This window comes from Triturus cristatus, chromosome 4_2 (genome assembly GCF_964204655.1).
Source record: "Triturus cristatus chromosome 4_2, aTriCri1.1, whole genome shotgun sequence".
Classification (NCBI taxonomy): domain Eukaryota; kingdom Metazoa; phylum Chordata; class Amphibia; order Caudata; family Salamandridae; genus Triturus; species Triturus cristatus.
This window is the reverse complement of record NC_140586.1, coordinates 146,450,934-146,462,991: the sequence shown is the minus strand read 5'-3', so window position 1 is coordinate 146,462,991 and position 12,058 is coordinate 146,450,934. Positions and strand designations below refer to the sequence as shown.

The window sequence follows — 12,058 nt, the reverse complement described above, 5'->3', positions numbered from 1 at the left end:
TGTCCGTGATACAGGTTGTCAACAAAAGGAGGTAGATCTTTCTCAGTGCTGGTCCCACAATTTTGGAATAGATTACCGGAATCACTCCGGAGAGAGGGTAACCTTCTATGCTTTAGGAAGCAGCTGAAGACGCTCCTCTTCAAAGAGGCTTCTTGCCACTTAAAATAGCTTCGCGTAGGGCATCTCCTCTTCTCGCGTCTAGGGCCTGATATAACTCACGCGACCGCAATCCTCTGCTGATGACATATGTGTCTTTATGAAAAAAAAATATTTGTAATATATGTATAGCTAAAATTTAATGGAAGAAGACATGGGCAAATAAGTGTCTAAATACAGTATTAGCATCAGCAGAAGATTGCGGCCGCGTGAGTTATAGTTGCCTGCACTAACTATAACGGGGGAATTTCAATGGTTTTTTACGAGTAAAATGTCCAGCTAACTCTAACATGTGTGAAACCTATGGTTTTTTCAGTGAATTTGCAAGGTTTTTTAAATGCTAATTCCTAACTATAACGTGTGTGAAACCTATGGTTTTTTCAGTGAATATATATATATATATATATATATATATATATATATATAAATATATATATAATCTACTGGCGGTCGCCAGTGGATAGTTATAGTTACAACCTAGTTTCAATAGGAAATCTCAAAATTCTATTTTGAATAACTTTGGCGCCGGTTGACGAATCCTCGCGAAATTTTCAAAACAAATGGGGCGCTCCGTTCAGCTCCTACCCTGAAAGTCTTGGGGTGATTCGTCTAGCGGGGGCCGAGAAAAAGGGGGATCCAAAACGCGTTTTCCCCATGCATTTTTCCATAGGACCTTTAGTCGAAGGTACAGCCCAAACGGCTGAACAGAATTACGTGAAATTTGGCAAAGAGGTAGCCATAAGGTCAAGGAAGTGCCTTTTGAAGATCTCGTGTAAATCTGTTCAGTATTTCCTGAGAAAATAGCATTTAAAACCATATCCATATCTATATGCGCGCACTGTGCGCGCACCCTGCCGTGCGCGAGCGCTATTCTGATTGGTTGTTAGATGTCGGTAAACATTCGAATCGTTCGAAACCAGGAAGTGTCGGCCGCCATTTTGTCTCTCGCAGTCTGAGGGGGTGAAAAACAAAGGTGGAGAACGTGAAAAGGGGGCAGGGTGGACAGTTCCTGACCTCCTAGCCTTGGTCAGGGGGTCACAGAAGGACCCCCAAGGGAGAAAAAAACATTTTTATTTTTTTAAACAGCGGGGTGCACGCACCGTGCGCGACGGTGAAAAACCTGAAAAAAAAAATTATAAATACATAACTTAGCATTTAAAAAACCGTACAAATTCACTGAAAAAACCATAGGTTTCACACACATTATAGTTACGAATTAGCATTTAAAAAACCTTGCAAATTCACTTAAAAAACCATAGGTTTCACACATGTTATAGTTAGCTGGACATCTCACGCGACCGCAATCCTCTGCTGATGACGTCAGATATCACATCACTGATGACATATGTGTCTTTCTGAAAAATAAATATTTGTAATATATGTATAGCTAAAGATTAATGAAAGAAGACATGGGTAAATAAGTGTCTAAATACAGTGATGTAATATCTGACGTCATCAGCAGAGGATTGCGGTCGCGTGAGTTATAGTTGCCTGCACTAACTATAACGGGGGAATTTCATTGGTTTTTTACGAGTGAAATGTCCAGCTAACTATAACATGTGTGAAACCTATGGTTTTTTAAGTGAATATATATATATATATATATATATATATATGTGTGACATCAATCATGACATCATCCAGTGTTTTCAAAAAGTTAATGAGAGTTAAAAATTATATACCAAGGTGTATTGGTAAATCAGTGGGTGTATCAGTGCCTGTATGGATGGTTCAGTGGGTGTGTGACTGGCTATATAAGTGAGTGATTAGGTGCCTCAGTGAATGTATGGGTGAGTGACTAGGTTGTGTGAATGTCTGTATCAGTCTGTCACTTGGTGTCTAAGTGGCTGCATAGGTTTGTGAGTAGGTAAGTGAGTGGCTGTGTGGGTGAATGATTGGTTGTCTGAGTAACTGTATGAGTGTCTGTGTGGGTGGGTGAGGGTGTGTTTGACTGTCTGCGTGAATGAATGAGTGGGTGTGTCAGTGGCTATATCAGTTAGTGAGTGCACCTGTGAGGAGTGTATGGGTGACTGAATGTGTGTATGGCTGTGTCGGTGAGTGAATGGATGTGTGAGTAATATATGGGTGAGTAACTGCATATATGAAATGCAGTATAGGTGAGTATATGAGTGGCTGTGTGGGTGAGTGATTGTGAGAGTGGCTTTATGGGTGAGTGTGTGCTTGTGCCAGTGACTGTATAGGTGAGTGCGTCTGTGTTAGTATTTGCATGAATAAGTGAGTGTGTGTGTGTATAACTGTATTGGTGAGCCAGTGGCTGTGTGATTGACTCTATGGGTGAGTGAGTAGGTGCTTGAGTAGCTCTAGGGGTGACTGACAGTGTGTGAGTGGCTTTTTGGGTATATGAGTGGATATATCAGTGGCTGTATGTGAGTGAGTTGGTGTCTTTGATGGCTTTATGGGTGACTGAGTGGATGTGTGTGTAGAGCTATGAATCAGTGAGTGTTTGTGTAAGTACTGGTATGGGTGTGGCAATGATTTTGATAATGGTAGTGTGGAAGTTGGAGTGGGTGTATGAAAGGTTATATTGGGGTGTGAGTGGGTGCATCAGAGATTCTGTGAATGATATAATCAGTGATGTCATTTGAGATGTCATCAGTGAAATCACTGAGCATGTCATGAGTAATGTAATATATGAGGTCATAAGCAATGCATTGCGGGCCACGAGGTATAGTTAGTTCAGCTAACTATAACTGCTGAATTTCACTGGTTTTGTAAAAGTGAAACCTGAGCCTAACTATAACGTCCCTGAAACCTTTGAGGTTTTTTAGTGAATTTCTAAGGTTTAAAAAAAAATCCATTTCCTTACTATGACGCCTCTGTAACCTTTGTTTTTCTCAGTGAATGTCAAAGATTTTTTAAATGCTAATTCCTATCTATAACGTCCCTGTAACCTTTGTTTTTTCAGAGTTTAACTTGTTTTCAGAAGTAGTGCGAATGTCTGTATCATTCTGTCAGTTGGTGTCTCAGTGGCTGTATGGGTGTGTTAGTGGGTATATGAGTTATATCAATATTAAAGAGATATGTAATTGTATTGCATACAGTGCCATATGTGCAAGTATGGGTAGATAGTTAGAAAGTCAAACTTTCAAGTGTTGCTGTACGTAAAAGCCAACATTTTTGTGCATTTATATCATGACAGTGATTTAGCTAAGAATAAATCAGTACTCAGAGGAGGTCAGGTGAAATAATAAAATGTTCTCATACAACGAAAACTATTAGAGTTGTTGTCCAACCTACAATTATTAAAATAGTTTTAAAATAATTTGGAAGCAGAGGCTGTTTTTCTTACAAAGCTTGCTATTGTGCACATGTGCCTTGCACATACATGCTTGAGACCACACCATAAAGTAAAACAGGCATTAAGTTACCTTGAGTTCTTGAGTGACCCAGACTGCAGCCAGATGCTCTGCAGTCATTCTCAGAAATTGCAATCATATTTTTTCATTCTCACAGTGACAAACAATCTTTGATGGTGAGTTGGGCACCACTACAGCCCACAAAGACACATTATTGCTGCTTGCAAAGGCAGTGACCAGAGACAGTCAAGGCTGAGCGCATTGCAGCCCAGTGATATTATATAGAACTAAAGATTCATAACAGATAACTAACAAGGTGCCTTGAAGATATCACTCGCACAATAGCAAATGACACATCTTCATGACTTGGGCTCATTTACTGTTTGGTGTGCAGACCGCCTGCCCACCAGGTTGGTGGAAGTCATCACCTCAAGCCCCCCGGCTGAGGGTTGTCTGCCATATTTAAATACCCCTGTGATGAAAGTGCATCTCTGGGTGTAACAGGTACAGTTTCATCACTATTGGATGCTAGGGGGGACTTCAGTTTTTTTTTTAAACTGCATGGCCTTTCTCTTTTGTTATTCACCTGGGTGCTATTTTAGAGGGCATTGAGCACAGCGGAGCAGGATCAAAACAAGTTTATGGCAGTGCTCTTATCCCACCAAATTCTAAATGAGACCCTTGGAATTTTCCAACTGCTCAGACTTGAGATCAGACAAGTCAGTTTGCAGAGCATATTTATTTTTATTATCCCCAGATAATTGAAAATTCAGCCTCTGATCAGTAGTGGGACCATGCTGCAAATCACATGATTCTCCCTGGAGACCATCAGAAACCCATGTAATTCTTCTACTGTTATTGTCTATTTGCCAGCTGCTGTGGTTGTTCTCAGAATAGGGGCAGTGTGGGAGATTATGTTATGTTATAGGTATTTCTTAAGCGCAGCAATTACCCAAAGGTGTCTAGATGCTAACCCTTGATACAGAGTTCACAAGCCCAACTAAATGTCAAAAAGTCTTCAGTGCCTTCCTGAAAGACAAAAGATCAGGCAAGGATTTAATATGCAAAGGGAGGTAGAGTATTCCAGAGTCTGGAAGCACATATCACAAAGCTTCTACCACGCCATGTTGAGTGCTTGAAAGTAGGGACAATTACATTTCTGGAAGTCCTGGAGAGAAGAAGTCTGTTGGAATGGTACTCCTTAAAACAATCTCTGAGTGATTTAGGGCCTATGTCTGCATGTTTTATAAGTGATGCATAAGGCTTTAAAGCATATTGTTAGTTTGATCGGTAACCAGTGCAGCTTCCGCAGAGTAGATTTTTCTGACTGGAATTTGGGAATCTTCAGCAGTGGCCTTGCTTGTTGGAGGGATTGAAGCTTCTTTACAAACTGCTTTGGCATATTCAGATAGAGCCCATTGCAAAAGTCTAGTTTAAACATAACCAGACTTGCCACAACGTTGGTTTGCAAGGACAGTGGGATATATAGAAGGCTTTTCTTCACTATCTTTAGTATATGAAATGAAGATGACATAGTGACATTCGCTTGATCCCCAAAGGCAAGCTTGTTATTCATAAGAACACCAAGATTCATTACATTTCTAGTTAGCTCAGAGAGAATTCCTAATTCTTGAGGCCACCGAGCTTGTGAACTCTTTGCTGAATAGGAGGACCTCAGTCTTTGCTGCGCACAGTTTCAGGCAGTTTTTGTCCATCCAGTCACTAACTGGTGACATACATTTGTTGAATGGAGCAAGACCACTGACTCATTGTCAGTGAAATTGCTCTCCCTCTCTCGCATCTCCACCATTAAGTGAGGCCTTCCCCCGAGCCCCTGCACTCTCGAGTGTTGGTGTTCAACGCCCTCCTCCACCCATAGGTTTCACCTGCACCTCAACCTTGGTGGTCCAGTGGACCTCTGTCTCCATTCTCTCGCTCCGCTTTTTCTCTCCTTTTTCACTCGTTTTTTCCCCTCACTTCTATCTCCCCCCTTCACTCTCCTTCTGGGTCTTTCCTCCATTTTCTATCGTTTTCCCCTTATTTCAAACTCCCCCCTTCACTCTCCTCCTGTGTCTTTCCTCTGTTTTTCACTCGTTTTTGACCCTCATCTCAATCTCTCCCTTTCACTCTCCTTCTGTGTCCTCTGTGTCTTTCCTCCACTCTTTCTTGCACTTTTGCTGCCTTATTTGCACTTTTCTCTCTCTTTTTGCCTTTCTCCTTTTGCCTTTTTCAACCCATTTTTCCCGGCCGCTGCTGCCCCCACAGCCCCTCCCCCCCAGCACGACCAGTGCGACCGGCCCAATCCAGCTCCTCTCCCGCCTCCCAGCTGTCCAGCCCTCAACGACCCCTACTTAATGGCGGCTGCTGTGCGGCGGCTGCGGTGCCCCACCGCTGGCGTGCCAAAGGCAAGCCCGTCTGCGCCCGTCCGTGACCCGACTGCAACCAGCACTAGGAACCCTCAATCTCTGCACCGCCAACTCTATGACCCAGCGGCACTCCACGCTCTCAACCCAGGCAGCAACAACAACTGCAAGCTAGCATCACCAGCCGACACCCATGGACCCTTCAGCTGTCACCGCTGCCGGCACAGCTGCAGCACCGCCAAGACCACGGACTCAGCGCAACTCACCCGCAAGAATACAACCGAACCGAAGACCCTGCAATGCATCCTCCTCAGCGTCAGATCCCTCCACAAACAACCCACCGAAATCTGTGACCTCCTCGACAGCACCACCCCGGACGTAGCATTCTTTACCGAAACCTGGACCAACACCACCTCAGGACCGTACATCGCCATCACCATTGCCCAAGGATACAAAATCTCCAGGAAGGACCGCCCCACCCACCTGGGAGGAGGAATTGCCATCGTCCACAAATCCATCCTCTGCCTGAGCACACTCCCCGACGAGCCCACAGACCTGATGGAACACCTTCACTTCAAGATACTGGCCAGCCCTACCTCCACCCTCTGAGGAACCCTCATCTACCGACCCCCTGGACCCCGTGGACTTTTCGCCAACTCCATCACGGACATCATCTCCCCACATGCCATCGCGTCCACCAACTACACCCTACTGGGAGACCTCAGCTTCCACCTCGACAACCAACTGGACCCCAGCACCACATCCCTCCTGGACAACCTCCACAACATTGGACTCCGCCAGATCGTGACCGAACCTACGTACTCAGCAGGACACACCCTCAACCCCCTCTTCACAACAGAAAACTCCATCACCTTCAGCCACACCACCGAACTTCCATGGACTGACCATCGATGCGTCCACTTCACCTTCAGAACACCCACCATCCACAGACACCAGCACCTGCTCCCACAAAGAAACTGGACCAGAATCACCGACGACCAGCTAACCTCATCACTCAGCAACTCCACCCCAGCCATCATGGAAAACGATGACCCCAACACCGCAGTCCGAACCCTGCACAGATGGATCTCCGATAGCGCCAACACCATAGCCCCCCTCAAGAAAAACAACAACACCCACACCAAGAAAGCTAGATGGTTCACCACTAAAATTCGAGAGTCCATACACACTTTCCACTGCCTCGAAATGGCCTGGAGGAACACCAAATCCACAGAAGCCCACAACAACTTCAGAGCCGCCACCAACGCCCACCACCAACTCAACAGAATAACAAGGAAAAAAGCGATTGAAGACAGAATCTCCACCCATGCACACAACAGCAAAGAACTCTTCAACATCATCAAGGAGTTCGCCCAACCCACCAGCGAGTCCACCAACATCCCTCCCTCACAAGACCTCTGCAACAAACTCAGCACCTTTTTCCACCACAAAAACAAGAGCATCTATGACAACTTCGATGAAGACAAAAAACACGCTGAACCCTCACCAACCACCCCCGACACTCTGAAGCCAGCGATCGAGAACTGGACAGCCCTCACCACCAAAGACACACTGAAGATGATGAAGTCAATCCACTCCGGGGCCCCAACGGACCCCTGCCCCCACCACATTTTCAACAGAGCCACCTACACCATAGCACCCATGCTCTGCCACACCATCAACCACTCCCTGGCAACCGCCTCATTCCCTGACGACTGGAAACATGCTGAGATCAACCCCCTCCTGAAGAAACCCTCGGCGAACTCCACCGACCTCAAAAACTACAGACCCATCTCCCTGCTCCCGTTCCCAGCGAAAGTCATCGAGAAAGCCATTAACAGCCAACTCGCCACATTCATCGAAGAGCACAACATCCTCGAATCCTCCCAATCCGGCTTAAGAAAAAGCCACAGTATGGAAACCGCCCTTCTCGCCACAACAGACGACAACCGTACCTTACTGGACAAAGGAGAAACAGCAGCCCTCATCCTCCTCGACCTCTCAGCGGCGTTAGACACAGTTTCTCACTGCACCCTAATACGCAGACTCCATGACGCAGGGATCCAAGACAAGGCCCTCGACTGGATCCGCTCCTTCCTCTCTGGCAGAACGCAGCTGGTCAAACTCCCCCCTTTCCTCTCGGACCCTACACCTACCACCTGCGGAGTCCCCCAGTGGTCCTCCTTCAGCCCTACGCTCTTCAACGTCTACATGGCTCCGCTCGCCCCCTTTGTCAGAACCTACGGACTCAACATTGTGTCATACGCAGACGACACCCAAATCATCCTCTCCCTATCCAACGAACCCAACACCGCCAGACACAACGTTCGAGAAGGCATGGAAGCCGTCGCCAAATGGATGAAAAACAGCTGCCTACAACTAAACACCAACATAACGGAAGTACTCATCATGGGCCCTAACCCCGACGCTTGGAACGACACCTGGTGGCCCCCGTGCCCTCGGAAGCCCACCCACCCCCATGGACCACGCACGCAACCTGGAAATCATCCCTCCGCCTCCTACGTAAGACCTTCAAATGGATCTCCCTCGAACACAGAAAGACCGTCACTAACGCCCTGGTCACCAGCAGGCTCGACTACGGCAACGCACTCTATGCAGGAATAAACAAAAAACTCACCCGCAAGCTACAGAACATCCAAAACGCCACCGCAAGACTGGTCCTCAACATGCCAAGACACTGTCACATCTTCCAGCACCTGCGCACACTCCACTGGCTCCCCATCGAAGCTAGAGTCACCTTCAAGATGCTAACCCACGCTCACAAGGCCCTCCACGACACCGGACCAGCATACCTGAACAGCTGACTCAAATTCCACGCACCCCAAAGGACCCTACGATCAGCCCAGCTCTCCTATGCCGTGGTCCCCCCGCACCAGAAAGACCAGATCGGGAGGCCGCTCCTTCTCTTTCCGCGCGGCCAGAGCCTGGAACGACCTTCCGCTTCACCTCAGAAAGATAACATCGCTCCCCATCTTTGCCAAAACGTGGCTCTTCGACAGACCCCCTCCTTGCTGGACTGGAACCTGCTCCCCCCCCGCGTCTTGAGACCCTTACGGGTGAGTAGTCGCACTTAAAAAACACCTTATTGATTGATTTATTAAATCTATTACTGGTACCATCATCATTATCCAAAATGGAGACCAGGATCTAAGTGCAGTCCATGTATGATGTGAGGGAGAAACCAAATGATTTAATCAAACCTTGCAACGCCTTTACATATACATTGAACAGTCAGGCTTATTAAAGACCCAAGAGGGACTCTGCAAGGCAGGGAAATGGGTTTTGATTCAAACCCCTTAACAGATTCAGTTTCCTCTCTCTCAGTTAGGACAAAGCTCAGAATGGCCAGTGCTGCTCCCTTAAGCCCTATGAGGCATATCTGCAAGCAGGCGTTAGTAAATTATCGCTGCTTTTTCGTTTTCGGACGAAAAGCCTTATCTGCAAGGTCACGCTATCGCGTGAAACCTTGCCGTATCTCCATTTCCCTTAACGCCCATCTTTGCATCTCTAATGAGATGCAAAGTGGGCGTTCCTCCCCAGTATAACAGGAGAAATGTCGCTAAGCGACATTTCTCCTATTATCAAGCCTCATGCAAAGCAGCATAGCGACAAGAAAAGTAGCGATAACCTCTGTTATCGCTACTTTCCTTACGCCCGCTTTGAAACTGACTTAGCCATGATATCCTATGGAAGGTGGATATCATGGCTAAGTATGTGAGGCCCTATCACCAAGCTATCGCCAAACTTCGTGGGATTATCGCTGAGTTTCCGGCGATAATCACACGTTTGGCAGTTAGCGCTAGGATTTTTATCGCTTTTGAGATAACCATTGCTAATAGCACGCTATCTCAGCGATAAAAATCCACGCTAGCCGCCGATAATTATCCTAGCGCTCAGTGAGCAGTGCGCTTAGCGATAATTATCGCCGGTTGTTGCTGATATGCCCCAATATTGTGGAGATGGCCAGCCAACAAATCGTGGTTGACCGTGTCAAAGGCCGCTGATAAATCTAACAGGATTAGGGCTGCTCTCCCGCCCTTATCAACAGTGGCCCTAATTTGCTCTGTGGTCATTATTGTGTAGAGAAGAAGACAGATTCAATCATTTTGTTAAAGATTTCGGTGATGTAACTAGCAATAGTATCCAGGGTCAGTTGAGCAATGGAAACAGGGCGTGGATCTGAGGGGAAACCAGATTTAGTAGATATAATCAACTCTACCCACTGTTCCTTACCAAGAGGAGCACATTCGGATATCGTATTGTGCTCTGGTTTAGATGAAGAAGGCCTGCTCCCATCTAGGACAAGTTTAATCATAAATAAATTCAACTTTTTTTTTTTTTTTAAAGTCGCCAACAAGTTGCAAAAAGATTGGCTACCTTCTGTCTTGTTGTTGCCCGGAACATTAGAAAGCTTCTTAACTGTGAGAAACTGTTCTTTCACTGAAATTTCTGACACCTCAATCTCCTGAGTGAAGTATTTGTGACTTTTTTTCCACTATTAGGCTTTTATAGTCGGCAATACATGGGAGCAGATTTACAAGCCACTTGCGCCTGTTTTACGCCGCCATTGCGTCACTTTTGTGACGCAGTGGCGGCGCAAAACCAGCGCCATGCTGCGGGGTATTTACAACGTAACGCATCTGGAAGATGCGTCACGTTGTAAAGCCCTGCGCCAGAAGCAGGCGTTCTGGCGCAGGGGGGCGTTCCGGCGCAGGGACGCCTCCTAAAAGTGGCTGAGTGAAATCTACAAGATTTCACTCAGTCACTTTTAAGGCCATGCTGCGTCAAAACCCTGCGCCTGCTTGAAGCAGGCGTAAGGATTGACGCAGCATGTTAGGGATGGGGCACCCCCGAGCCTTGCTGGAGCTGCGTCGCGCTTGCGACGCAACTCCAGCAATGCGCCGCCTTTCCGACAGGGGATGCGTCACGCATCTGCCCATCCGAGTGCCACGGTGCGCCGCATTATAAATGTGGCGCATCAGTGGTGGCAGTCATAAATCTGCCCCGTTGTTTGTATTAGTCTATCTCTTCCCTATCGTAATTTTTTCTCTAATTTCTTTCTTGTTTTCCGCACACCTGTTTCTGGCTTCTCAGCCTATTTGAAAACCATGGCGATGAAGGTTTAGATCTTCGGGTTCGTGAAGACTGAATGAGGGTTGGGTGTAGCTTGATTGATAAGTTAGGAGGGCAGGATTAAGGCGGTCTTCATGTATACATTGAAAGGAGAGGGACATTTTGGAGACAATGAATATGAGGTCAATTGTTCGCGATACAAGGAGACCTGGAGGAGAGCTTGTAAGATTAACAGAGAGTAGTAAGAAGTCAAGCTTGGAAAGAAATGATTTAAGCAATGATTGAAAAGGAAAATCTGTTACACATGTCTTATAATTGAAAAACGCGGGTATATTATTTTCTCCAGCATTAATGTTCTTAAATTGAAATTCTTGCCTTTGATAGTTATCAAACCTTAGTTGAGGACCCTGAAATACTTTTAGTAGAAATGTTTTGTAGCTTCTCATAATCTTTACTGACTAAGGAGCATATTAACAAGCCAGGCGAGAAAATTATCGCCGCTTTAGCGGCAGAAAACTGCAGCTAAAACGGCGATAATGGGCTTGATAATATGCTCTAAGGAATTCCAATTGAAGCCCATGTTAGATGTCCTTCACATCTAGCATGGGTTTCAATTGGAATTCCACAGAGCATATTATCAAGCGATAATTTTATCGCCTGGCTTGTTAATATGCCCACAAGTATGTCAAACCACCTCCTGACACATTGACTAAGAATACACTCAATGAAAATGATGTACACTTTGCTACTGTGTTGACTAAATGAGTTTAAAGGGTTCATTAAACAAGGGTATGCTATTCTTGGTAGAAGGGTATGATGTGTTACCTCCTCATAAAGCGTGCGTAGAAAGTTGATTTCATCAAGGAGACAATCCACCTTTGACCCGAGTTGAACCTTATTTATAAATGAAAGATCCACATCCTGCAAAAGGGAACATTGACATTAAAAAAGTCCTACATCACATATAAACTGTATAGCTAACCATATCATCAAATGCATGCATCAGAAAACGCTCTTTCAAAGGTTTATTAGTTAAGGTAGCAATCACTACGATCACTTTGCAACGAAGTTTGAGCACTTCTTAATATTTTTATTTGTAATCTCGTTTCCATTTCCTTTATGGTTGCA

General features: G+C 45.8%; 1 protein-coding gene across 1 annotated transcript in view; it reads right to left on the bottom strand.

The window, feature by feature from the left end:
* LOC146833198 (keratin, type II cytoskeletal cochleal-like) overlaps positions 1-12,058 on the bottom strand; it is a 680,914-nt gene that overhangs the window by 385,923 nt on the left and 282,933 nt on the right. The window contains exon 4 of the mRNA XM_085600860.1: positions 11,756-11,851. Coding sequence (XP_085456986.1) covers positions 11,756-11,851 — 96 coding nt within the window. The remainder of the gene's footprint in view (positions 1-11,755; positions 11,852-12,058) is intronic.